We start from the raw sequence: 27,080 nt of genomic DNA, 5'->3' as shown, positions 1-27,080 counted from the left end.
AGTGCAGGACAAAATCACAGCTGTTCCGGTTCTGGGTCTGATGTGATGCTTGAACCCTCCTCTCTGCTGGCCCCTCCCTCCTGGCATCCAAGAGGCACACCTCTGTTCCAGTGCCTGTGGAGGGGCTGTGTGGGGCCTCCCAGCCATGGCCAGATGCAGCCAAGTCTGAATTCCTGTCCTTAACCCTGGCAGAGGGGAGTCCCCTGAACTGAATGTGTGCAAAGCCTGGGTAGGGGACAAAAGCAGACGCGTCCAGGAAGCACACTCCGACTGCGCAGCCAGGGAGCTCATCTCACTAGCTTCCCTTCCCAACTTGCCCTTCTCTCCCAGCATCTCTGGGGATCGAGGGCTGGACCTACGTCAGTCCAGGGCAGATGGTCCACGGGAGAGGTGAAGTTCAGAGACGAGCTTCTGCGGCCACCTACCTCCCACGGGTGGGGTTGGTCTCTCTGTGTTCAGCACCCAGGCCTCCCGGGACCCTGTTTTCTCCACCCTGATTTCCCCCAGCAGTCAATTCTGTCAGATGTCTTGAAGTCAGTGCTGCGTCCAGCAATCATGCCGTCCTCTGCTGAGTACTGAGGACCCACAGCTGTCCTGTGTGGTGCAGTCCTCCATGGTTGGGGGGCAGCTTGAGCCATTGGAATGTGCCTGGACCCAGAACAGCTTGAGACCAGAGTCCCTCAAGCCCCAGGGCAAGAACAGCTAGGGTGAACGCTCTCCATCCTCACCCACCTCACAGGACACCCCATTGGGAGCTAATGGTTTTGTAAATCTGGCCACTACACCTCTTTCATTCCCAAGGTCTGTAGAGGAGCATGTATCAGTTTGACACCATGGCAGGAGGATGCAAGTTTGAGGCCAGCCTTGGCAACTTAGCCAGACCCTGTGGTGGTTTTTTTGTTTTTGTTTTTGTTTTTTTTTTTAGTTGTAGATGGACACAATATCTTTTTTTTTTTTTAAAGCGAGAGAGAGAGAGAGAATTTTTAATATTTATTTCTTAGTTCTCGGCGGACACAACATCTTTGTTGGTATGTGGTGCTGAGGATCGAACCTGGGTCGCACGCATACCAGGCGAGCGCGCTACCGCTTGAGCCACATCCCCAGCCCCTGGACACAATATCTTAATTTTATTTATTTTTTATGTGGTGCTGAGGCTCAAACCTAGTGCTTCACACATGCTAGGCAAGCACTCTACCACTAAGCCACAACCCCAGCCCCAAGACCCTGTCATAATGGTTTTTTGTTTTGTTTTGATTTTATTTCTGTGTGGTGCTGGGGATTGAACCCAGGGCCTTGTGCATGGCAAGCATTTATCAACTGAGCTATATCCCCAGCCCTGTCAATGTTTTCGTAAAAGGGCTGGGCTGGGGCTCAATCCCCAGGGCAGGGGTATGTGCTGGGTGGGAGAAGGAAGTTCACTGCCAAAAGCAGCCTGACCCCCAAGTCCAGGTTTGGTCCCCACGCCCTGAGTCTCTTCTGCTCTGTAGTACCATCCCAGGAATCTGTGGGAGGTAGGAAAGGAAGGTTCCCGTCACACGCTACTTGTCAACACTGAGGCCTGAAGCCCTGGCTCACCTGGGCTTCTCACACTGGCCTTTGAGTGGAGATGAGGGCGTGCCTGCCTGGGAGTCTCAAGTTAATGAAAACATGGAGGGTGGGGCTTCAGAGCTGGACCCGGAGTGCTTGTAGGAGGCCAGTGCTTGTAAGAGGCCAGTGGGACTTGGCAGGTCCAAGAGGTGCTGGCCAGCCAAAGCAGTGGCAGGAAGAAGCAATGCAGGGGTTGCCAGGAGTGCAGAGCCGGTAGGAGCAGCAGCTGTGGGGAACTGGCTAGAAATTGATCACATGTGGGCACATCCCAGTCCCCGAGTGACAAGTTCTGGGGGTGGGGCCAGTCATTTTTCCTTTATGTTTTTGAGACAGAAACTTGCTCTGTTGTTCCAAGTGGTCTGGAACTCTAGGGCTGCAATCATCCTGTCTAGCCTCCACAAAAGCTGGGGTTACGGGGATGTGCCACCATGCCTGCCTGCTTCCTGGAGGCTTTGCATGCACAGGATGGTAGGCAGTGATCTCTTTAGCCAGCTCTGGAGGAGGTGCTGGCACACACCTGGGGCCGAGGCCCACAAAGCTACAATGGGCCCCTCAAAGGGCCTGGTGGGACCCCCCACATTCAGCAGTTCACTGTCACCCTCTGTGAGCTAAACAGTGGGTGGCTCATTTTTTTTTTTTAAGAGAGAGAGAATTTTTTAATATTTATTTTTTAGTTTTCGGCGGACACAACTGCTACAGTGCTAGGCCCTGTGGAGTGGGGCTCTGCTGTTGCGTTTCCCGACTGTACACTCAGGTCGCTCCAGGGGAACTGGGCTGCACCACATAACCACAGAGACAGAAATACCTTTTTCTTTGGGTCCTGTGACAGCTCCTCTGACCTTAGGGGTCCATGGAAAGAGAGAGAGAGCAGGGGCGGGGGCAGGGGAGAGCGAGAGTGTGCCAGAGCAAGTAGAACTAGCACTTACTGAACCCTTTTATTGGGAAGAAGCCATTCAAATGAGGCAAGGGCAAGGATTCCAAGGGAACTGGTGAGTGTAGCTCAACCCCTCTGGGTGCCGCCTACTCCCAGGGCCACTCCCGGGCCACACTTTATTATCTGAGCCAGGGAAAAGACCGAATCCCCAGTCATGGCACTACCCCGCCAGACTGCTGTGATCTTTCCGATCCCCGTGGTGCATCAGGACTTAATTTGGCGTGCATTTGGAGTGGCCCCCACACTTGGCCAGCCTGAAACTCAGCACTGGCCAGGAGCACAGACTGCTGAAACACAGGACGCCTCTTGTGCCTGAGGAGCTCTTCAGCGGTGGCCCTCCTGCCCAGCCAAAGGAGCATCCTCTGACTTAAGGGACTATAGATTAAAACCAGAGGTGCTCCACCAGAGATACACGCTCAGCCCTTTTGAGAATTCTGACACAGGGCTTCGCTAAGTTGCCCAGGCTGGCCTCAAACCTGCTATACCCTACCTCACCCTCCCAAGTAGCTGGGATTGCAGGCGTGCATCACCACACATTTAAGAAACACCACACATTTAAAGAAGCATTTAAGATGATGTGACAACGTGAGCAAGATATGAAGCAGGAGCTTCAAGTTTGGTGACCTGGAGGCTTCACACCACCCATCTGAGTAACAGGTACCAACCTGGCCTCTCTGGCCCACATTCTCATGCTCTATGGCAGAAATGAGGCAAAAGCCCTACTTCTTTTCAGTGATACCTCACAACTCAGGCCACGCTCATCTGCTCAGAAGATTCTTATACTGGTGGGGGGATGTAGAGTGGCCGCAGTTTCACTGCCCTCTACCAACTGGTGGGCTGGTTGATTACTGGCCAAGGTGACAGTCCCCCTATGCTAGACCATTAGCTGCAGAGCACACAGGACCTGTGGGGACTATTCATGAGCTCCTTGGCCGACCTCCTGGCCCCAGCCTATTTCTAAAATGCTGCTGCAAAACCCATGTTGAGCCTAAGTGAGAGCTATGGGTTGGTACCGTGAAGGTCTGGAAGGACTGAGGGGCCTCTGGCCACAGGGGCTGCCTGGCGGAGGCCAGAACTCACCACTAGTGCTCCTACCACATCGAGGATCCTCACACCCTCAGCTAAAGAATGGACAAATTTCACTTTGAAGAGATTCCTCTAATACTTGGTGATTTTAACTAGGCTTTGCCTAAGTCCTGTGAACCCAACTTGGACTCCATTAGTTTTTGATGCTATAAGGAAATACCTCAGGCAGACTACTTAAGAAGAGGTTTATGGGGCTGGGGATGTGGCTCAAGCGGTAGCGCGCTCGCCTGGTATGCGTGCGGCCCGGGTTCGATCCTCAGCACCACATACCAACAAAGATGTTGTGTCCGCCGAGAACTAAAAAATAAATATTAAAAATTCTCTCTCTCCCCTCTCTCACTCTCTTAAAAAAAAAAAAAAAAAGAAGAGGTTCATTCATAAAACTGTTCTGGAGATTTTAAGGGCACAATACTGGCACCAGCTGAGTATGGTGAGGCCCTTTGGGAAGTGTCACATGGCAGATGAAAATGTAGCTATCTTCTGCCAGGACCTGCCATCATGGCCCACAGCATGAGAACCCAAAGTATGGCCCTGAATACTTTAAGGACCAGATCTCACCAAGTTGCTGAGGTTGGTCTCAAATTTGTGATCCTCTTGCCTCTGCCTTCTGAGTCACTGAGATTACCCTACCTGGTCATAGCCCTTCATCTGAATAATGATCTCTCTCCAACAGAGTGAACAACTGGAATTGTGCAGAGGCCGAGGCCCCCATCTGTTCCCATGGCTTTACCAAGGAGGAGACGGCAGGTCCCTGGGTTCCTTCTGTGGCTACAGGGGCTTGAAGAATTAGCAGACAAAGCCATTTTTATAAAACTCACAACCTCACTCAGAATGAGTTTTATTCAATCATTGTAGGTAGAGTGGTGGACCCCAAAGGTATGGCCAGGTCATAGACCCAGAACAAGCAAACATGACCTTATTTGGAAAAAGGTTCTTTGCAGGTGGCTTATGTATCATCCCAGATTTCCAATTACAGACATCGTAAAGAAGAGAGAACAGTGACCCAGGAGAGGAAGACAGAGGGGTAGTCCACAACCAACCCACAGAAGGCCAAGGACTGCAGCAGTACTAGAGAAAAGAGGAAAGGAATGGACACTGCCCTCAGCACTTCAGAAGGAACCAGTTGACACCTTTACTTTGGACTTGTGGCCTCCGAACCGTGAGAACAAATTTCTGTGGCTTAAGCTCCCCCAGTTGGTAGTCATTTGTTTTAAGAAGCCTCAGAACACACGGACACACCAATCAGCACAGTAAGCATTCTCACACAAGCTGGCTTGGCTGAGGTGACAGGCCCCAGCAGCACACCAAGACCCCAGGCCTCCATCCCCTCCTTGCCTCCTGCCTAGGAAAGAACCTATGCTTGCTCTGGGCACCTCAGAGCAATAGCCACCTGCTGAACAAGTGAACCAAGCTCACTTCTGACTTGGGCTCACTTCATCCACCATGCCTTGTGGTCTTAAGGGACATGGTCGGGGGTGAGAAACTAGAAGCCTGGAGCTTCTACTGCAGACAAGGTCTAGGTCTCAGTGGCACTATGCAGTCCAAATACCCTGGGGCAAGCAGATTTCCTGGTGGCAGGAAACTGTGTCACAGCACCATCCAGGACAGCAGCAGGGCAGTCCTCTTCTCCCAGTCGTGGACACAGTCTTTTCTTCCAGTCGTCAAGAGCTTCTAGTTTCGTGTGCCTCAGCTGACCCACTGCTGCATCTCCACATAGAGCCCTATCGTGTGAGGCTCCTTGTTGAACCCATAAGAACATTCCAGTGGAGGCCCAACAATGCCATCCTCTGCCTCTTGCACAATTCTCCACCCTGTGGTCACCTGCTGCTTCGGTGCTCATCCTGGAGCCAGTGCAACACCTTGGCCAACCCAGTGCCTTTCCGGGCGCTGATTTCCAACGTGGTAATGTTCTGCTTGGCACAAGCAATGATGTCTGGGAGCCTCATTAATGACTTAATCTCCTCAATGGTCATGTAACAGGGAAGGTCGCTGTAGTTAAAGAATTGCCTTGTTAGAATGATGGCTGCCAAAAACCTGCCTGTCCCCCAGGTGCACCTCTTCACTAACAAACATGCACTAAGGCAGCTACTCCATGGGACCCGCACCATGTTCCCTGTCAGCAAGTAAACCCGTACATCTTATTGAAGAGTATCAGGACTGATGCTTCTGCAAGTTGTTCTGAAGAAAGGAGACCCAAGAGCTGTACACAGGATGCAGAGAGTTGGGTGGGGTTGGAAGCATCCATCATGAACTGGGGAAGAAGGAAAGCACAGTCACACCCTGCTTTGAAGACATTTGAGGCCACACCTCCTCATCTGGGAATTACAGGCATACATAGAGCACCACGACTTTTCTCCCCAGTACTGGGGATTGGGCCCAGGGCCTCAACTGTGCTAGGCAAGTGCTCTACCCCTGTGCCACATCCTGTCCACCACAGTGGCTTTTAAACAGAGAGCTTTGGGAATAGGAAGAAGCAGAGGCAAATGAGCTGTAACACAGATAACTGGATGTCATTCATTTCTGTTTTTGTCTACATGGAAATCTGTATTGTTGGGATCATCAGTTCCCTATCCTGGAATTTAGGGCACAGGATGGGACCAACCAGAGAAGTGTATAAATCAGATGTAAATGTAGAACACAGCCAGGGACAGAAAAGAGAATAGACTCGGCCTCAGCAAGCCCATCCTATGCTCTAATGTCATTTTTGGGGCACAAACACCAGAGAGAAGATTGGTGCCCTGCTTCCTTGACTAGCACAGCCGCCTAAGAACCCAAATCCTGTTCCATGCCAAGTGGGGTCAGGGACCGGAGGGCTCTAAAGAAGTTTAAAGCATGCTGACCCACCAGCAGTGAATGGCAGTTTCCGTAGTAACTGGACCAGATGGGGCCCATGCACCCCCCAAGCTCCCGGATGGTAATCTTTCTCTGGGCCACGATGTCAGTAAGGTTGGTACCCATCTGTAGGAAAAACCATCACACACGAGTAATGCAGGCGCCGTCCTGCGTGAAACCCCGATAGCAGTGCGCCAGCGTTACCCGCAGGCTCGAGGCCCAGCCAGCCACCAGCTGGGAGAAGGCGCTTCTGAGGACCCAGAGCCCACAAGGGGGGTCCGCGCAGGTGGCGATGGCGACTGCGGTCCCTCCGGAGGGGGGAGGAAACGTGCCCGCCCCAAGGAGGGCCCCGACAGGCTCCGCTCATCGAGTGGGGAATCCCGAAGGCTGTCGCCAACACCGACCGCGGCTTCACTCTGCGGGGCCCGTGGGCTTTGTCAGCCGCAAAGGTGACCGGCTTCAGTCCGTCCTGCGGCGGCCGACACCTACCGTGGGCAGCGTCGGCGGGGGCTCCCCCAGGTCGCCCCGCCACTCGCGGGAGCTCAGCTGTGCGTGGGGTCAAGGAGAGGGCGGCGCCAGGCGGAGTCCCGGCCCCGGGCCACGCGGAGCCCCCGCCCACCCCACGGCGGAAGGATATTCTGCAGGCGTTTCACCAGCAGCGTCTTCCCGACGCCCGCGGCCCCCAGCAGCAGACACATCCAGACCCTGCGCCAGGCAACCGCGGCTCCGCACCGGACGGCGGCGGGCCCGCCTCCGCCCCGCTCCCATTGGATAGGCCTCGCCTGCGGGCTGGTCCTTGGTTCTCGGGGTTCGCCGCCGCCGCCGCCGCGAACGCGGCCCAATCAGCGCCCAGCGTCCGCGGCCCCGGAAGGCCTGGCCTCCTCGCGGCTCCCGGGAGCGTGCGGCGACGTGCGGGTGCGCGCGCCGGGGCAGGAAGGCGGAAGCGGAAGTGGGGGCGCGCCAGCTTGCGGAGGGGGAGCGCCCGCGGCGTCGGTCCAGAGCGGGGTCGCCATGGGGCGAGGCAGCGGCACCTTCGAGCGTCTCCTAGGTAACGCGCCCGCCCTGCGCGGCCCCCAGGGCCCGAAGGCAGCCGGGCGCTGCCCTCCCGTGGCTCCCGGCTGCGGGCTTCGGGTGTGGCCGGGCGCGTCCCTGGGCTCCAGCGAGCGCGGCGCCGCGAGGGTGGGCGCGGGGCCTGCCTTGGGTCCCCTTTGGCCAGCGCGGGGCCGACCGGGCCGAGTCTGTGGGTGACGGAGCCAGACCTCACGCGGGGCCTGTGACCGCATGTCGGCCCCAAGGGTGGAGCCGGTGGTGTCCTCCCGGAACCTTTCCAGGCCCGTTTGTCCGCCGGCCCTGAAAGCGTCCCCGGGTTCAGGAAGGCCTTTCCGCCCCGGTGGAGGCGCCAGCTGAGCCATCCGAGCCTCCTGGAGAGAGCCAGCTTCAGAAGGGAGTGTGTTTAATGTGCATGGCCCTTTCTCCTGGTGAAAACGCTCTGTGTCTGGGGACAGGCGCCCGGGTGCTGTCACGATCGGCTCCAGGCTGCCTCCTTGTGAAGCGTGCTTTTGGCGGAAACCTCAGATGGAACTTTCCTTGCCCGTGGGACAGGCAGGCCCGGCATCACCTGCTTACGGGATGGTTCAGCGCTTCAAGGTTGGAATCAGAAGCTTGCTGAATCAGTCCCCAAGTGGACCCCTCTGCTGGGGAAGGTGATGCGGTCGTTGAGTGGTAGCTCCTCAGAGAGCCTTTGTCCGAGGAGGTGTCAGCTGTAGAGCCCTTGGGAGTCAGTTGTGCCTTCCTCAGAGCCCTTGTAGAGGACTGGAGTTCATGTTACATGTCTCCCCAAGGCTTGTTCAGCTAATATCTAGTTGAAGGGTTAAAATATCTGAATGACAGGGATTCTGAAGGACTGAGTCTTCTGAGGAGCAGCAGAGCTTTGCATTTCAGAATGAATCCTTGCTGTGTGTGTGTGGCAAGCTATACCCTCTGCCTGCTTGGTTTTCTCTGTCTGCAGGAACATAGGTAGTGCCTAGCTCAGGGGGTTGTGTGGGAATTGGTTGAATCAAGTGTTTGAAATGGCACCTGATGTGTAACAAGCATGTCACAGCGTTCCATTTGCATCTTGTTTGGGAAGGATGGTCCTTCCATGGTGTGCTCTGGAAGGATTTTCATGTGGTTTTCCATTCAGTCCACATGTGTAAAAGGGAAGAGGCAAGTTCTCTTCCTTTTTGCTGAGCCTAAGGGCTGCCTAGGGAATCACAGACCAAATCCTGAATGACATCTCTTTCCCTCAGACAAAGCCACCAGCCAGCTCCTACTGGAGACCGACTGGGAGTCCATCCTACAGATCTGTGACCTGATCCGTCAGGGGGACACACAGTAAGTGATAAGAGTCTGTCCTGTAAAACGGGTGCAGCCCTGCACAACCCTGAGTGCCCACTGATCCTCCAGGATTCAGCTGACCACATGAGACCTCATGTGGGCAATCACATGGTCCACATGCTGGGAGTTCTGATGTTTTTGAACAATTAGGAGATTTCCCATGCAACATAGGGATACATGGTTGTGTTAATGTTTGCTTAGAGTTTCTGGGGACCAAAGCAGTAGGCAGATATCCCTAACTTTCTTATGAAAGTGTTTCCCCCCGCCTCTCTGTTGCTACCTATGGTCTTTTTCTTTCAGAGCAAAGTATGCTGTTAATTCCATCAAGAAGAAAGTCAATGATAAAAATCCACATGTAGCCTTGTATGCCCTGGAGGTAACTAGACCCTTGCTGCTATTCTCTGGCCTCCAGCCTTGAGGGTCCCCACCCCCAGCATCAGGCAGCCTTGTCCCCTTTCTGGGCACACAGCAACAGGTGAAGTCCTTTCTAGCCTTGAGCGCAATTGTGTGCAGTGTCACTGAGCTTGGTCACCCTGAGGGGTGACAGGGGAAGAAATGATGCCACTGGTACTCTGGATGTAGTTGGTACATGAGCCCTGAGGGTCAGCTCTCAATTTCAGTTCGTGGTCGCAAGCCATGTAGGGGTCATGGTATGTGGGTTTGCTGCCTGTCTGTGAAGCTGCTGCTTAGGGTTCCTGGCAGCCTGGGTGGTCTTGAGAGGCCTTTTGGAGGCCTGCATTCCCATGGGGAGGTGGGTACATCCAGGAAGAGGAGGGGACACTTCCTTGATCATTGGCCTGACCTTTCCCTTTCTTGGGGTCTGCAGGTCATGGAATCTGTGGTAAAGAACTGTGGCCAGACAGTTCATGACGAGGTAGCTAACAAGCAGACCATGGAAGAGTTGAAGGAGCTGCTGAAGGTAGGCGTCCCCAGGAACCATGAGTCAGGATTGGGGGCAGGTCACTCCACTTTTCCTGGTGCTTATTGGGCATCTATGACAGGGACAGCACTGGGTGCAGCAGCAGGTGTGAAGCAAGCAGCGGCAGTCCCAGTACTGCTCGCGCTTAGGCTCAGACCTGGGAAGACACAGGCTCTGGATTGAAGTCCAGTCGTGTCTGGAGCACAGGGCTGACTCCTGGTTTTCTTGAGATGCCCGGGGAGGCCTGTCAGAGCCAGGGCTTGGAGCTGAGTCTTGAATGGCAGTGATGGTGGTGGCGGCGCTTTGTATGAGCAGAAGCCTGGAGAGGAGGCTTAGGGCGGCAGCCATGTGGGGATGGGCGAGATCTGAGCAGGGGAGACACAGGTGTGTAGCTGTGTCCATGGGGAGAATCAGAAGGGCAGACAGCAGTGGAAGGAGCTCCCTGGAGAGGGTGGGTTTCATACCCTCCTTTGGGAGAGAAGGGAAAGTTTTTCAGACCCCTGGGAGGTTGTCCCCAGGCCCACCTGTAGGGATTGTGATGTGGATAGTGATGCAGAGTGGGGGTGATATGGCTGTTGTTGGAGGTGAAAGGACATCCCATCAAGGTAAGGCTGCTCCTCCTCTGCTGTGACCCAGGGCCTGGCCTTGTCTCATAGGAGACCCCATCCTGGACCCATGCTTCCCAGAGCTCACCTGCATGTCCACGCTGACAGCTGGGCTTTTGTGAGGCCGTTACTGTACCCTGGCCAGTTTCTTATGTGGTCCTGGTTGGAGGAGGGGAGGTGTCCTCATGTGGCTGCTGTGTTCTGTTTGTACTGTGGGGGTCCTCTGCTGGTCTGCCCCTCTACTGGGGAGTCAAGGTGGTGATGGGGAGGGAGTGGCTGCTGGAGGACCAGGTTGTGGAGAGATCCTTGAGTCCCAGTGTGGATGCTATCACTGTGTCTCTTGGAAGCAGCTTTCTACCCTTTGTCCTCAGTGTCAGATGTCATAGCCTCCCTGAGAGAGCACCAGACTTGAGGCCTGGCTGTGTGCTCACTGAGTGGCGATGGTGTCTCTCTACTGTGTGTGGAGAAGTTTCCTGGGCAATACCCGCTGCATTTCCCAGGCTATGACTGGAAGCAAGAGCAGCCTCTATTCTTGGTCCTGAGGCAGTACTTTGTGGCTGGGCCTAGTTGACTCAAGCTGTTTGAGACTGTAGGAGCCAGTGATTTCCATGGCTAGTCTGGGTCTGTGGGGAGAGGGAAGCTATAGGCTCTCAGACTTGGGGCATTTATAGGGTTTAAAGAGTCATGGCCTGAGCAAGTGTTTGCTCAAGGAACCTGGGCACAGGATGGTGCCTGTCCTGTACATCTCACCCAGAACCCCCGCCACCTCTATGCCAGTCCTGTCTGCTCAGGGCAGCTACTCCTCTCACTGAGACCTGTGGCAGTGCAAATATCCTAAGACCTTCCCCACTCTTCCCTGCCTTACAGAGGCAAGTGGAAGTGAACGTCCGCAACAAGATCCTATACCTGATCCAAGCCTGGGCCCATGCCTTCCGGAACGAGCCCAAGTACAAAGTGGTCCAGGACACCTACCAGATCATGAAGGTGGAGGGTGAGTTGGGGCAGGGGATGGGATCCCGTCCAAGGCGGAAACATTGCTCCAGAAGCCATAGGGCTACCCTCCTGGGCAGAGTCAAACCAGCTGGACCCATAGATGCAGGGCAAAAGAGGATAGGCCAGTTCTCACCGAGTGGCTGACATTGGAAGCAAGGAGGATAGTGTTCTGGGAACTCCACAGAGAGCCCCCATGGAGGGAGAGTGGGCTTCCACAAGCTCCTGCCTTCCTGGGGACATACCACCCCAGGATAAAAAGACAACCACATTTTGGGAAGTGATGTGGTCCTGGGGGCCAGTGCTGGATGAGTGGCCAAGGAAGACCTTGTAGGCGACTGCCCTAGGTGCCAAGACTGGGCATAATAGGGAAACAAAAACTATTGGCTTCTGAGGCCCTGGGGTCAGAGCTCACTTGGCTACTGAAGGACAAAACAGTGACACATACCCAGAGGAGAGCTAGGCCAGGATTGGTCATGGCCCTGTGTATGGCAGCAAGTCACTGGTGGGGTTCAGGTTGGGCTGTGGCTGCTGAGGTGTGTCAGGGCCCCTCGTCTGCATCGCTCTGGCTGTTGTGGCCCTGGAGAGCGGGGCAGTGGTTTGAGAATGCATGTAGAGGTGTGGGCTCAGGGTTCTGAGGGCTTTGGGCGTCTTCTGGTGGTTTTGTCTGAAGAAGTCAGAAAGCAGCTAAATCAGGATGGGACCTGAGGGTGACTGCAGTCTCCTTTCTCAGGACACGTTTTCCCGGAATTCAAGGAAAGTGATGCCATGTTTGCTGCGGAGAGAGTGAGTCCTGGGCGGGGCATGGCCAGGGCTTGGAGTTGGGGAAGCGGGCAGGGGGCTTGGCCAGGCAGGGAAGGCCTCCTCGTCTTGTTTGGGCGTGGGTGGGCCAGAACTGGGAATATAGGCATTCCTTGAGGACAAGATGTGGCTGTGACTCTGCAAGATGAGGTGGGGACAGGGCTGCGTTCATGGTGTCATTGGAATGTAGCTGTTGGGTACTTAACATAAATGCGCAGGGCACAGGATGAGCTCAGTGGGAGAGTGCTCCCTTCCATGCACAAAGCCCTGGTACCACCTCCAGCTCTGCAGAGAAGAAGAGAAAACATATTAGGAGAGCTAGAAACCTGTGGAAGTGTCACTGCCATACCTTTGGCAAAGAAAGAAGTCCAATTGGGGGCTTCCCATCTGAAGCAGCTCAGCCCTGGGCCCTATGGCTCGGGCCACTAGGAGGGGTCAGACGGGTACAGCTGCTCTGGCCCCACAGATCTTTTGTTCCTTTTCCTGTCCGTGGGACCTGGGGGAAGGATCTGCCACCTCTGGGAGCTTGATGGGGACTGGGGGTGTGGTCCTAAGTTTTACTGTCCCCATAGGCACCTGATTGGGTGGACGCTGAGGAATGCCACCGGTGCAGAGTGCAATTTGGGGTGGTGACCCGCAAGGTGAGTGCCTGCCCTAAGGGGTAAAGGGGCCCTGTGGCCGAGCCCCTGCTAACTTCTCACATAGCCGGACAGACATCAGGTCACCTGTCATCACTGAAGCCACTGCCCCATTGTGACAGTCCTGTCCTTTCTGCTGAAATGTGGTGGTTTTGGCAACCATGTAGTAGATGGTCAGTGCCCTCAGCCAAAGTTGGCCTTATAGAAGGCTTAGGCCTAGAGCCACAGACCTGGCCAGGGCTGAGTGACTGACTCAGTGCTTCAGGTGACAGCCCATGTGCACTCTGCTACGTGAGGCTGTGTTCTCCCTTCCCACAAGACCCCTGAGGCTGGCCTGAGGGGTGCAGAGGTCTGAGGAGCCATCCCAGAGCAACATGCTGCACTCAGAGCTCGTGTTCCTCAGGATCCCTGCACCCTTTCTGTTGACCTTTGTGATTTTTTTTTTTTTTAACTCAGAGGCACTTGGCCACATCCCAGCTCTATTTTGTAGTTTACTTAGAGACAGGGACTCACTGAGTTGCTTAGTGCCTCACTGTTGCTGAGGCTGGCTTTAAACTCGGGATCCTCCTGCCTCAGCCTCCCGAGCCGCTGCAATGATAGGAGTGCACCACCGCTCCTGGCTGACCTTTGTTTTTAATTCCCTTATATTCCCCAAACTTGTGACTCAAGTTGAGTCTCTTGAAAATGTTTCTCCAGGGGCTTCATGTCCTCCCAGGCATTTGTTTTGCTTGTCCTTATCTCTTCTCTGCTCCCAGACTGAGGCCCAGCCTCAGTGTTGTCCAGGGTGGTTCTGGCCAGTTGGTGTGGCAGATGCCCCAGCCCTATAACCAGGCCCACCCCACCCTACTCGCAGCACCACTGCCGGGCATGCGGGCAGATCTTCTGCGGCAAGTGCTCCTCCAAGTACTCCACCATCCCCAAGTTCGGCATTGAGAAGGAGGTGCGCGTTTGTGAGCCCTGCTACGAGCAGCTGAACAAGTGAGTCCCCTCATGGGCTCTGCAGGCTGCCTGCCCGCCTCTGGCTGAGTGCCCCAGCTCAAGGCCTAGGTGGACAGGGAATGCCAGCCAGAGGGCGGGAGGGGCAGGCCCTAGGCCAGGTGGGCAGGCGGGGCCCCAGAGCCACCTGACACTACCCCAGCAGGCCAGTTGCTTATTTTTGTTTTTGGTTTATTTGTACTTCAACTTTTGGGGATAAAACTTGGAAAAGTTGCAGGTGTGGTGAAAAGTTGCAGGTGTAGTCAGAAGAACCCGGGAGCAGGTGCCTTTGCCTGTGTTCCTCGGCTGTGGGCTCATGGCCAGGTCTGTGCAGCCTGTGTTCTCCCTCCCTCCTGTTGCTTGTGTGTGCACGTGTTCACATATCTGCAGTGAATTGTGGCCCACGTGTCCCTTTGTACCTAAGCGCTCCCACATGTCTCCTGAGGAGGATTTTCTCTGAGGCAGGTCAGCCTTGCTCTCAGTGGGGACATCTGACCTTGCTGTGGCACTAAACCTACTCTGCTGAGGTGGTTCAGTTTTGCCATCACCCTGAAAGCACCCCTGGTGCCCACAGAGCACACTCCATGTGTCCTTGTACCTCCCCACCCCTGACCTAGAACGTTCAGCCCCTGCCGTCCCTGACACAGATGCTTCTGCAGTGCCAGCCATCATGGCCTGTCTCATGTCTCTGGGTCTGAGTTTACTTTCTCTCAGGGTCTATAGGTTTTTTGTTTTGTTTTGTTTTTTTGGTGATACTGGGGGGTTGAACCCAAGTTTGTTCAACTACTGAGCTACATCCCTCCCTTCTTGTTTTGAGGCAGCATCATGCTCCATTGCCCAAGCTGGCCTTGGAGGCTCCTGTCTTAACTCTCCTAGTCACTAATAGGCGTGTGCTACTGTGCCTGGCCAGGACCTGCATTTTTGGCAGGAACCCCAGGAATGAGATGGAGACCCTGTCTGAGTCTGCCCCCGGTCCTGTGGACCTTGACACTTAGTGTGTTGGATCTGGAGATCGCTTCCCGTGTTTGTCGGGTTTCTGCCACTGTGACAAAATTCCTGAGGGAAAAAACCAACTTAGGGAAGATGTATTTTGGCTCAGGGTTTTAGAGATTGGGTCCATGATGGCCAGCTCCATTGTCTTAGGCTTGTGTGACAGAGCAGCCTGGTAGGGAGCATGAGGTGGAGCAAAGCTGCTCACCTCATGGCAACTAGGAAGCAGAGAGAGAGAGAAAGTAATTGGGGACAGAAATCTCACCTCGGGCATAACCCCAGTGATCTACTTCCTCCTCCTGGGCCTCACCTGCTAAAGTTTCCACCATCTCCCAGTAGCCTGTTAAATTGTGAATCCAGCTAGACACAGTTGCACACACCTGTAATGCCTGCAACTTGGGAGGCTGAGGCAGGAGGCTCACAAATTCCAGGCTAGTAGCTCAGTGTTGGAGAACCTTGATTCAATCCCCAGCTCTGACAAAAAGGAGAAAAATGGACTCTAAATGGGTTAATCCATTGATGAGGTAAGAGCCCCTAGATCTGGTCACTGCTGCATGGGGCCCAAGCCTTCAGCACAGCAGTCTCGGGACAGTTCAGACCCAACCACAACAACCTGAAAGCTCTGTTACCTGGTGACTGGCAAGAGCCCACATGAGCCCGACCAGTGTCCTCTACTGGAGGGCTCAGGGCTCCACACTTGTCTGACTCTGCTCACCCTTCCCTCTCCTCCCCTCTTTGGTCCACATGGACCTGCTCACTCTGGAGAGGGGTCTGCATGTGCTGTTGGAATTCTTTATCTTATTTTTTAAAAATTTTTTAGTTGCACACAGACTCAACACCTTTACTTTATTTATTTATTTTATGTGGTGCTAAGAATTGAACCCAGTGCCTCACCCATGCGAGGCAAGCGCTGTACCACTGAGCCACAACCCCAGCCCTTGCTGTGGGAATTCTGAATGCACTGCAAGTCTGTGGCCCTCAGCCACCACTTGCTCTGGAGAAGGTCTGCATGCTCCAGGTCGAATTCTAGAAAAGGCCTGGTCTGGCTCTGTGATCATGAAAGGTCTTGTAGCCTTTCCCAGAACCTGCTGGGGATGAGGCCTGCTGCTGGTCACAGGTAGGACACCGAGGGCAGTTCCAGGTGTTCTGGCCAGGTGGGATTTTGAGTCACCATTTCCAGGAGAGGGACTATGACTTATGCCTACTGGTGCCCTGTGGCTGGCTCAGGGTCCACAACTGCTCCTGCTGTTCCCTGGAGCATGGCCATTGGGCTACATGTGCCTGTGGGATCCCTGTCCTCACTTCATGGGAACAGTGTGTAGGAAGCTCTGGGTAGTTGACAACTTTGGTGGGGATGGGGCAGGTGTCAGTGGACGGTCACCTGTAGCATCCCATCTTGCCTCCAGGAAAGCAGAAGGAAAGTCAACCTCTACCACTGAGCTGCCCCCGGAATACCTGACCAGCCCCCTGTCACAGCAGTCGCAGGTACCCAGTCCACCCACAGTCCCCCCACGCCCCTCCCCTGGGCCTCCCTCACCTGCCCTGCTGTCCTCAGCTACCCCCTAAGCGGGATGAGACTGCTCTGCAGGAGGAGGAGGAACTGCAGCTGGCACTGGCCCTGTCACAGTCAGAGGCGGAGGAGAAGGAGAGGCTGGTGAGTGGTGGGAGTCAGCCTTCAGGAGGGGACCTCCAGTTTCCCTAGAGGTGCTAGGCTGTGCCCCGCACTGTGCCTGGGGGCCACAGGTGTGTGCAGTGCCCACCCCTCTTGCTGTGCCTTGTGCTCGCCCAGTGACACTATTTCCCCATTCTGCTTCAGAGACAGAAGTCAACATACAGCGCACATCCCAAGGCAGATCCCACCCCGCTGGCGTCGTCGGCACCCCCAGCTGGCAGCCTGTACTCCTCACCCGTGGTGAGTCTGCTGTGTGCCCAGCCAGGTGGCTTGATGCTGCTCAAGGGAGGTGGGAGGCAGGTGGGAGGACACCAAGGGCCTGGCTGTCCTGGCTCGGGGCTTCCCTGTGGGGCTGAGGATATGAACAAAGGCCCCACAGGTTAGACCCTGTCCCTTCACACGTCTGTGCACCCTCAAGCATTGAAGCCCTTGGTCACAGGGCCACCTTGCTCCTCTAGCCAAGCCTCACTCTTCATCAGGCAGGCTGCAGCAGGTCAGGGAAGTCACGTGCAAGCTTTGGGCTCTGGTGGGTCTGGGCCACAGCTGGGCCTCTGGGCCAGTAGCAACCCTACCACTGACCGGCTGTGGCGCTTCCTCCTTCCTGCTGTCGACAGGGCCCAGGCAGTGCTGTGTGAGGGCCAAGTGGGCCATCCCTGTTCTGGCCTGGCCCTGGGAATTCATGGGAGTGCCAGCTAGGTGCCTCTTGTGCTGCTTCTAGCAATGTTGCAGAGCCCAGTGGTGGCAAGGTCAGAGCCTTTCTAAGACTTTAAGGTGGTGCCACCCCAGAGAGGAGAAGGTGGCCCTGGCGCCTGTACCACGGGGAGCCTGTGAAGCCATGGCTATCAGCACCAAGCAGGCATAGCGTGGGGACTCAGGGTCAGGGCCATGTGGCACCACCCAGGCCCCTGCCTGGGTCACTTGGGAGCCGTGTGCTACTCCTCTTGACTGTGACCCCTCAGGCCTCTCTATGTCTCCCCAGAACTCATCAGCGCCGCTGGCTGAAGACATCGACCCTGAGGTAAGGGCCCTGCATCTCATGCTGTCCTCTCACACTTGCCAGACTATGAAAGTGACCCCTTTATTGCCATGCAGCTTGCGCGGTACCTTAACCGGAATTACTGGGAGAAGAAGCAGGAGGAGGCTCGGAAGAGCCCCACGCCATCTGCGCCTGTGCCTCTAACGGAGCCAGCCACCCAGCCTGGGGAGGGGCATGCAGCCCCTGCCAGTGTGGCTGAGGTGAGAGGCCACTCTGCACTCCTGGTGCCTGTCTCCGGGGGTTGTGTCCAGGGCAGGCTGGATGGAGGCCCCCTTAACCCTCTGGTCTCTTACAGGCTCCCCTTCCGGAGACAGATTCTCAGCCCATAACTCCCTCTAGTGGCCCCTTTAGTGAGGTAAGTTATGCCTCCCTCCAGGGCCCGGGAACACACTGCAGGGCCCATTGTAACCGGCAGTCCCAGTGACCGCTCTGACCCTGCCGTGCTATGCCTATGTGGCTTCTCAGAAGAGAACCTGTCTACTCTGTGTGGACCTAACATGAACCCCATATTCTGAGCAGCCCAGGCCTACCCAGAGGAGTTCCTCCCTCTCCTTGGGGCTTCTGGGCTTTCTCTGCCTTGAGTCAGACCAGGCCCATGTTACCAGGGCAGGGGCTCCCAGCCAGCTCCAACCTGACTGTCCCTGAGCAGGTGGACAAAAGCCCAGCCTTGGGCCTCATTGCTTTGTCTGTAGACCAGGGATGCTAAGGTTGCCTGCCTGGTAGAGCAGATTGGAGACCCAGTTAATGGTCTGCTCCAGGCTCTGAGCACAACAGACATTGTCCAGATGCCCGTGTGCCACCTCCGCAGGGGGTTTGCTGAGGCCTTATAGACTGGCCGGTGCCCAAGGGAGGATGGCCTACTCAGCATCATGGCCATGCTCAGCTGTCTGCCTTGTCCCCAACAGCAGTACCAGAATGGAGGGTCAGAAGAGAGCCATGAGCAATTCCTAAAGGCCCTGCAGAATGCTGTCACCACCTTTGTCAACCGCATGAAGAGCAATCACGTGCGGGGCCGCAGCATCACCAACGACTCGGCCGTGCTGTCACTCTTCCAGTCCCTCACCAGCATGCACCCGCAGCTGCTCGAGCTGCTCAACCAGCTGGATGAGCGCAGGTGTAGGTGCCCGCGCCTTGGACCTCAGGGTTGTCAGCTCTCGGGTGGTGGGTGTCTGGAGCAGCGCTGCGTGCTCAGCCCTGTCCTCTGCTGGACACAGAACCTGCCCCAGGAGAGCTAGCGCTCCTCTCCTGTCTTTCCCTGAGGCCATGGGCTCCATCATGGGGCTGCGATGGGAAGTGGCCGCAGTGCAGTGAAGGGCTCTGCCTTGCTGTACTCTGCCAAGCACAGGACTGTCTGTCCCCTCCAGCCCAGAAGCCCAGGGCCTGCAGCCCCTAGGGAGGTGGGCTGGGCTGTGCCTTGCTGATTGCTGAGATCAGCTGGAAATGCAGGGGCCCAGCATTTACCAGTGAAGTAGCCCATGCTGACAGGGCTGCCCCTATGCTGTAGTGGTCAGGGCCATTCTACCCTTTGCCAACAGTGTATTATGAGGGGCTACAGGACAAGCTGGCACAGATCCGTGATGCCCGGGGTGCACTGAGTGCCCTGCGTGAGGAACACCGCGAGAAGCTACGCCGGGCAGCTGAAGAGGCTGAGCGCCAGCGCCAGATCCAGCTAGCCCAGAAGCTAGAGATCATGCGACAGAAGAAGCAGGTGCAGTGGCTGGCCCCACGTGGGGGTGGGGGGGGTCCTGGGCCTGCCTGACACCCGCCCGTGTGGCTGCCACAGGAGTATCTGGAGGTGCAGAGGCAGCTGGCCATCCAGCGCCTACAGGAGCAGGAGAAGGAGCGGCAGATGCGCCTGGAGCAGCAGAAGCAGACTGTCCAGATGCGTGCCCAGATGCCTGCCTTCCCCCTGCCCTATGCCCAGGCATGTGCCACCCCACCTGCCCCCTGCCCTATACCCATGCACATCTGCCCCCACCCTCGCTGGTTGAGGCCCTCTCTCATCACATGTCTTCTTTGTCCCCAGCTCCAGGCCATGCCCACAGCCGGGGGCGTGCTCTACCAACCTTCGGGCCCGACCAGCTTCCCTGGCACCTTCAGTCCAGCAGGCTCAGTGGAGGGTTCCCCCATGCACAGCGTGTACATGAGTCAGGCAGCCCCAGCTGCCAGCCCTTACCCCAGCATGCCTGGCACCACGACAGGTACCCACAGGGCAGAGGTGGCCCCAGACCACAGCTTTTTTTTGGTTTTATTTTAGCCCAACTTAAACAGAAAGTTGAGAGAATGATACAAATAATTTTTTAGATTTCCTAAACATGAACATTTTCTCTTCTGCTTTTTCCTTCCTCCGCATGTGCACGCCCTCAGTTGCTTTGACAGTAAAGGGCAGGCGATCTCTTCACCCAGACATGTTTGCTGACACTAGGGCGTGCGCTCATAGGCTGGGAGGGCATTACAGAAGGCGTTAGTGACAACTCACTGCATGTAAGCCCTGTACGGCTCCTCCAGGACATTCATCCCTCAGACATGGGCTGTTTGGCCCTGGCCTGTGAGCAGACTGCACCATGCAGGTGTGTTCTGCCTGAAGGTGCTCTGGGCCGCACTTCTGGCATGGAGGGAGCTGTCAGGTGGGGGACACAGTGTGTTGCTTTGTCCCAGCATGGCCACTTGACGCCTCTGGATGCATCTCTGCAGACAGTGTCTATTCCTCTGTCAGCAGGTGTCTGAGGAGGGAGATGAACACCTGCAGATATCTGTACTCCTTAATCTTTCTGCCTCACCTCAGTAGTTCTTGCTAAATTTTGCCTGAATGTATGACTGCTTGTTTGAGACAAGGTCTTGTTGTGCTACGTGGCCTGGCCACAAACTCCTGGGCTCAAGCGATCCTCCTGCCACAGCCGCTGAGTATCTGGGACTGCAGGTGTGCGTCACAGTGGCTCTTTTTGACCTTTGGCAGACAGTGCCTAATTGTGCTGTTGACTTTCCAGTGGAAGGAGGGGCTTTTCCCTCTCCATTCCTGTTCTTTATGTCAGATGGGTTCACTGGCTCCTCCTTCAGAAGACAATCCTTCATTATCGCTGTTGGTTTTGCTCACACCAGCTTGGGTGGCCTGTGGAAGCCCTGGGCTGGCTCCTATGACTTTGAGGCAGGTCAACTCGATACTCTGCTTGACCCGTCCATTCTTGGACAGCCTGCTTCCTTCTAGTGGAAAGTGGCTTTTACAAGCCATGGTCTGGCTTCTGGGTGTGCTTCTGCTTCTCAGTCCTGTTGGCTGATGAACTTGGAAGTGTGTGTGCCGTGTGGCATGTGAACACGTCCTCATGCCATACAGAGACCCACGTTCTCATGCCATACAGAGACCAGAAGCTTATCCCAGTGTCCCCCATCCAACAGTGTGGGGTTTCTTCTTTGTTTTCAACATAGTTATCTATTTGCTTGTTCCCATGATACACAGAAGGCTGGACTGCTGATTATCTGTAGTTCCTGTTGTCTGTGACCTGAGGTCAGGGTGTCAAGGTTCTGGGCTCAATGCTCTAGGATCAGCTCCCCCTACCTCCTGCAGTGTGACTGTCTCTCATTTCAAATACAGTCTGGCTAATTTATTTAATTCTATTTTAGAACCATCTCCCATCCTTGTTGGCTTTAGTGTCCTCTTTTGAAAATATGAAGATAATGAAGTTCTAAAAAATCACAACAAAAAATCTTAGAGCCAGGCACAGTAACACATACCTGTAATCCCAGCCACTCAAGAGGCTGAGGCAGGAGGATCGCAAGTTCAAAGCCAGCCTGGGCAACTTTGTGAGACCCTGTCTCAAAAAGTGAAAAGGAGCTGGGCATAGTGGCACATACGTGTAATCTCAGTGACTTGGGAGGCCAAGGCAAGAGGATTGCAAGTTCAAGACGAGCCTCAGCAATTTAGCAAGGTCCAAAGCAACTTAGAAAGACCCTGTCTCAAAAAAAAAAAAAAAAAAAAGCTGGGGATGTGGCTCAGTGGTGAAGCGCCTCTGGGTTCAATCTCCAGTATCCCCATCCAGAAAAGAAAGAAAACCTCAGAAGAGGGAGTCCAGCCTCCCTGCCCTCGTCACTCATCTATCTTATTTGTCACAGATCCTAGCATGGTGAGTGCCTACATGTACCCAGCAGGGGCCCCTGGGGCACAGGCAGCCCCCCAGGCCCAGGCGGGGCCCACTGGGAGTCCAGCCTACTCATCCTACCAGCCCACTCCCACCCCAGGCTACCAGGTATGTGACAAGACTGCTCCCCTCCCAGCTGGGCCCAGGTCCTGCCCATTCCCCATTGTACCACTTCCTTCCACAGAACGTGGCCTCCCAGGCCCCGCAGAGCCTCCCAGCCATCTCCCAGCCTCCACAGCCAGGCACCATGGGCTACATGGGAAGCCAGTCAGTGTCCATGGGCTACCAGCCATACAACATGCAGGTATGGTGCACTGGGCAGGACGCTCCTGGTGTTGGGCTTTGGATTGCTGCAAGCCAAGAGGCCCAACATCTGGGCACGGTGCTACTCTCCCAGTGTCTGGCTTCATCTTACTCTCCACAGAATCTTATGACCACCCTCCCCAGCCAAGATGCATCCCTGCCACCCCAGCAGCCCTACATCGCAGGACAGCAGCCTGTGTACCAGCAGGTGAGCCCTTCCCTGTCCACCTCCCCTGTGTTGCCTGATGGGTTAGGGATGAGAGCCTGACTGCTGTAGGGCCATCCTATGCTGCAATCCCGTGGGGAGACAAGGTCATGCTTAGGGTCCCTCTCGTCAGACACACGAGGACGTAAAAGCCAAGGAGACAGGTTCACATGTAGACAGCAGACCCGTGGAGCTGTGTGAAAGCTGGAGCTTTGGGGCTCCATGCACCATGCTGATGGCTTCTGCAGTCCACCTTGTGCTGCAGTGCAGCCCCTGGGAACTGTGACTCAGGTCTCTCTCCTCTTCTGCCCCACAGATGGTGCCCTCGGGTGGCCCTCCCCAGCAGCAGCCCCCTGTGGCTCAGCAGCCCCCTGCACAGGGGCCTCCTGCACAGGGCAGTGAGGCCCAGCTCATCTCCTTCGACTGACCCTGGGCTGGAGATTCAGACCATCCACAGTAACACTACAGTTCAACCGAAACCACCTGTGTCTAACTAGCTGTCTCCCTTGCTTCGTGTGACCCTTCTAGCCCCAGTCCTCGTCCTTGCCCTCAGCCCAGGCTTCTGCCACTGGCTCCCAGCTTTGGTCCTGTTTTGGTCTCTGACTTCTTTCCCCAGGGCTGGGCCTCGGGGACGGGAGGGGGTAGGAAAAGGACCTTCCTCGGGAGTCCTCAGCTCTGTGTGTTGGAACCTGCAAGAGGTGGCTGGAGTGGGGACCCTTAGCCCTGATGCAGCCCGCTCTGGTCTCACTCTGAGCTGGCAGTGAGCTATCCAGGCCTGGTCCCCCACTTCTCAGCAGGGTGAGGGTTTCAGGCTCTCTGGCTTCTCTGCTTTTCAGCTGTCCTCCAACGCAGAACAGAAAATAAAATATATTTCAAAAAGTACTTGCTGTTTGGTGGCCAACATGCCCTGGATCAGCCCCAGTGGCAGCTGGGCAGTGCTTCCGTGTGCTTACTGTGGCTATAGCAAAATTCCTGAGGCCGGACAGTTAGTAAAAACAATTTATTTCTTACGGTTCTGGAAATTGGGAGGCCTTAGCTTTATTGTAGATGGGGACTCTGGGGCGTCCCAACGGCGCAGGGCATCACGTGGCAGGGGCATTCAACAGGTGCTGAAGCGGCGACCCACTCGGGAAGAGCCCTTATGCCTCCTTCCTGGAGGTCCCACCTTCAACGCCATAGCGGAAGTGGAGCAAGTGGAACAAGCTGGGTTTTGGTTGCGGCGCAGGAGCCACGGCCGGAGCTGCGGCCCGCTGTGGGTGGGCTCTGAGGCGAGTCTCATGCGGCGTCCCTTACCTCTCGGAAGACCCCGGCGGTCAGGCACGGGATCTCAGAGAACGCAGCACGACTCTCCCGGTCCCCTGCGGGGGAAAAGTGGCAGCCTGCGCCTGCGCGGCGCAGCGCGCCGCCTTGTGGGTAATCTCGGGGCCGCCGAGGCTAGAGCGGCCCGGTCCAGCTCGAATGCCTGGAGGCCTCTGGGCTAGAGCGGCCGCCCAGCTCGCCTGCTCGTGGCTAGAGCGTCGCCTCCGCGCAGAGCCGCGTGTGACCTTCCCGCTCCCGGAGCGATGTTACCGGCGGCCGCCCGCCGCCTGTGGGGACCGCCCCTCGGGCTTCGGGCCTCCGCGCTCCGTCTCGCCAGGTATTGCAGGGCCCTGGGCGCCATCACTGGGCCGGACGGTGGGGCCGATCGGGCAAAGGGACGGTGGGCGCGCGGCCACCCTCCTGGGCCTGGCCGCGGGGTCCGCTCGGCCCTAGGCGACCTTGGCGTCCTGGTCCCCAGGGTGCAGTCAGTGTGGGTGGCGGCCAGCCGCGGGCCCACGTTCAGGAAGGGTTCTTGTAACGAAATGCCTGGGCCAGGTGACGGAGTTTGCTCGCCCAGAAACCCGCCGTTCCGGGTGGAGTCACTGCACAAAATAACTGGGGTTCCCCAGAGGAACCCGAGGTGGCTCGGAAGCCGCCCACCCCTGGCTGTGCCCAAGGATCGAGGTGGTCTCCCGCCCCGGTGTTGGAGGACCTGCTTGCATGTCTTTGCGCACCCCCTTCCCTTCCCGGGCTGACCCTGTTTGCATGGGGCGACTAGACCACAGGTGCCAGGTGTCTGTGCCGTGCGACAGATGAGGAGCAGCAGCCACCGAAGGGGTGAGGCGCTGGCGGGGGCACCCCTGGATAACGCTCCCAAGGAGTACCCGCCCAAGATCCAGCAACTCGTCCAGGACATCGCCAGCCTCACGCTCCTGGAGATCTCAGACCTCAATGAACTCCTGAAGGTAACCGGGAGACTCAGACCACAGACTCGTGAGGCCTGGGGGCTGCCCTGTCTCTGGTCTCTTTTGGGAGTTTGGTAAATTGTCACAAGTGTGCTTCCCAGCCCGCCATGTTGGCATATTCCTCTAACCCCACCTACTCCTGAGGCGAGTGGATCTCAAGTTCAAGGCCAGGCTGGGCAACTTAGCAAGGCCAGGCTGGGCAACTTAGCAAGACCTTGTCTTAAATTTTTAAAAAGGGCTGGGGGTGTGGCTCAGTGATAGAGCACTTGTCTAGCATGTGCAGGGCTCTGGGCTCAATCCCCAGAGGTGCTTCCCCAGGTCCAAGGACTAAGCTAGGCTTTCCCCCGATTAGTACAATTGGAGTTTAACAGCCATCTACTGAGACTGTTCTCTGTCCCCGCAGAAAACCTTGAAGATCCAGGATGTCGGCCTCATGCCGACTGGTGGCATGATACCTGGGGCTCTCCCTGCTGCAGCAGCCCCTGAGGTAAGACCAGGCCAGGTTCTGGACAGAAAAGCCTTCTGTATGCCCAGCTCACCTCCTGTCTCATACTATGTGGCACAGTTTTCTTGTCCTATCTCGGGTCCTGTAGCTGCCATCCCCTGTGCCCTACACCTCTGCAGGTTCCCACTGTGGGCTTCCCTGCACACCCAGGGACTTCCCTGCCAAGAATGTTTGTGTCACTCGGTAAAATGGGGCAAGTGCTATGGAAAAAACTAGGGAAGAAGTTTATAAAATTTCAAGGAAGTCCTTGATTAGGAGGGAACATCACGGAAAATTGAAGGGAGTTAAAAGAAAAGGTCCAAGCATTCCTGGAGATCTCAAAGCTCAATGAACTCCTGAAGGTAAGGGGGAGACTCAGCTCAGATGACAGATTGGTGAGGCCTGGGGGCTGCCTTGTCTTGGCCTCTTTTGGGAGATTGGTAAATTGTCACAAGTGTGCTTCCCAGCCCGCCATGTTGGCATATTCCTCTAACCCCACCTACTCCAGAGGAGAGGCCAGATAGGAGGGCTCCCAGGCAAAAGCATGACTTTCTGTCCGAGTGGGAGCTAGAGGGGGCAAAGGGCAGGTAACAGGCTGCTCTGTCCCCTGGGCAGCTGGGAGCAAGTTTGTATTTCTGAAAGGAGCCCAAACCCAGCCTTTGATGGCTGGCTTGGGGGTAAGCCTCTTTCATCTGGGTCCCTACCCTCAGGTCCCTTGGTCTGCACCAGGCCAGGTCCTACAGAACACCCCACACTCAGGATGGGTGGTGATTCCACGGGGGCCGTCCTCACACTCCCACCTCAGACCTGGGAAGTGTCTTAAAGGCTTGTTAGCTGGAGGTGCAGGTGGTAGTGGAGCACCTGCCTGGCATGCTGGCGACCCTGGGTTCCATCTACAACACTTGTGAACACCCAGAAGGCTGCCAGATTCAGGCCCGACACCTAACGCAAGGGTAGGATTGTCATATAATCCATTGTCCAAACTGGAGTACTTTTGAGAATGGACAGAGTGCTGTTGATGACCTGGCAGCAGGCCCAAACTAGGGCATCTCACACTGTGGTGCTCATGGTGGCCCTGGCTATTTGTGTGTCACCTCAGGAACACCATTGCCCATCTACCCCATAGTCTTGCTGGGTGAAGGTCGAGGTCAACGCAGTCAGCTCATCATCGGCACCTGCCCCTGCATGGCTGGGGACGGGACTGGTACTACTTCCCTGGAACCTTGCACAACCACAGTGCAGTTTGTTGTTGCTCACCCTGTCTCAGGAGGAGGATTTTTACAGGATATGGGGTTCTGCCGGCCTGGGAGGCAGGCTTCAGAGTGGCCCATAGGGAATGGAGTGTTTGTAGGTGAAGGAGCCAGGTGTGAACCCTGACTAGCCTGTGCTGGAGGAAATGCATCGGTTGGTCACAAGACCCCCGGAGGCAGTCTACTCACGACCCAGACTTTGCTGGGGCTGGAAGCTGGCAATGTGCCTGTCCTCGCTCACCTGCACTTCCCATGGGGTAGCCAGGAGAAGCTGCTCCACCTTCGCCCCGTCCTTTCTTACCTTGCCTGCTTTCTTCTGCTTCCTAAGGTAGCAGAGGAGGAAGATCTCCCGAAACAGAAAGAACGGACACATTTCACTGTCCGCTTGACAGAGGCAAAGCCGGTAGACAAAGTGAAACTGATCAAAGAGATCAAGAACTACATCCAGGGCATAAACCTCGTCCAGGTGGGCTTCCTGTGCCTGAACCCTCTTCCCTGGGACCAGCATAAGCTGACAGTTAACCTGGGGTGGTCCCTTCCAACGTGGGCTTGGGTATGGTGGCCTAGGGCTCACGAATCTCTTGACTTTGCTGTCTGTCTCTGGCAGGCCAAGAAGCTGGTGGAGTCCCTGCCTCAGGAAATCAAAGCTAACGTGGCCAAAGCTGAGGCAGAGAAGATCAAGGCCGCCCTGGAAGCTGTGGGCGGCACGGTGGTTCTGGAATAGCCCCACCTCTGAGGACTTATGGACTGGGGTCCCTGGGACCCGGCGAGGCCCTGCCTGCCCTCTCCACCCCCAGCACCAGGCTCCCAGATGGAGATTCCAGGGGGCTGGAGTTACTGGCCCTAGTGGCAGTCTGTCTGGGGGGGACAAGATGGACCTGCTGTGGTGGGGGGAGGGAAGCCACTGCCTGTGCAGAGCACAAGAGGCCACCTCAGAAGGTACGGGATTACAGGAGTTCTTCTGGTGGCTGCTGAGAAAAATACACTGTTGAGGCTTGGG

General features: G+C 56.0%; 3 protein-coding genes across 5 annotated transcripts; 2 read left to right on the top strand and 1 right to left on the bottom strand.

Moving 5' to 3' along the window:
- Positions 1 to 4,409: 4,409 nt before the first annotated feature.
- Positions 4,410 to 7,368, bottom strand: Arl16 (ARF like GTPase 16). Its single transcript, XM_005332658.5, has 5 exons — positions 7,077 to 7,368; positions 6,929 to 6,987; positions 6,452 to 6,565; positions 5,743 to 5,858; positions 4,410 to 5,596 (listed from the first exon to the last, which is right to left on the bottom strand). The coding sequence occupies exons 1-5, from the start codon at positions 7,135 to 7,137 to the stop codon at positions 5,425 to 5,427; spliced, it is 522 nt and encodes a 173-aa protein (XP_005332715.2). The 5' UTR covers positions 7,138 to 7,368; the 3' UTR covers positions 4,410 to 5,424.
- Hgs (hepatocyte growth factor-regulated tyrosine kinase substrate) lies at positions 7,354 to 22,964 on the top strand. 3 transcript variants are annotated; one of them, XM_005332657.5, is made up of 22 exons: positions 7,354 to 7,487; positions 8,728 to 8,812; positions 9,116 to 9,191; positions 9,642 to 9,734; positions 11,207 to 11,330; positions 12,063 to 12,115; positions 12,703 to 12,771; positions 13,622 to 13,746; positions 16,140 to 16,218; positions 16,289 to 16,387; positions 16,550 to 16,645; positions 17,385 to 17,423; positions 17,498 to 17,641; positions 17,737 to 17,796; positions 18,350 to 18,557; positions 18,977 to 19,149; positions 19,225 to 19,365; positions 19,468 to 19,642; positions 21,549 to 21,682; positions 21,759 to 21,878; positions 21,999 to 22,085; positions 22,399 to 22,964. In XM_005332657.5, exons 1-22 carry the CDS (start codon positions 7,451 to 7,453, stop codon positions 22,507 to 22,509), a joined length of 2,328 nt encoding a protein of 775 aa, XP_005332714.2. In that variant the 5' UTR covers positions 7,354 to 7,450; the 3' UTR covers positions 22,510 to 22,964. The 3 variants fall into 3 exon arrangements, with proteins under 3 accessions (XP_005332714.2, XP_005332713.2, XP_021586960.2); XM_005332656.5 differs by having other exon boundaries at positions 18,347 to 18,557; XM_021731285.3 differs by lacking the exon at positions 7,354 to 7,487 and adding an exon at positions 7,602 to 8,086 and having other exon boundaries at positions 18,347 to 18,557.
- A 569-nt stretch (positions 22,965 to 23,533) lies between these two features.
- Positions 23,534 to 27,080, top strand: Mrpl12 (mitochondrial ribosomal protein L12). The gene is made up of 5 exons (XM_005332659.5): positions 23,534 to 23,718; positions 24,160 to 24,346; positions 24,750 to 24,833; positions 26,409 to 26,546; positions 26,688 to 27,080. Exons 1-5 carry the CDS (start codon positions 23,645 to 23,647, stop codon positions 26,802 to 26,804), a joined length of 600 nt encoding a protein of 199 aa, XP_005332716.1. The 5' UTR covers positions 23,534 to 23,644; the 3' UTR covers positions 26,805 to 27,080.

Source organism: Ictidomys tridecemlineatus, chromosome 3 (assembly GCF_052094955.1).
Source record: "Ictidomys tridecemlineatus isolate mIctTri1 chromosome 3, mIctTri1.hap1, whole genome shotgun sequence".
Taxonomy (NCBI): domain Eukaryota; kingdom Metazoa; phylum Chordata; class Mammalia; order Rodentia; family Sciuridae; genus Ictidomys; species Ictidomys tridecemlineatus.
Note: the sequence above shows the minus strand (reverse complement) of the source record. Positions and strands in the feature narration are given on the sequence as shown.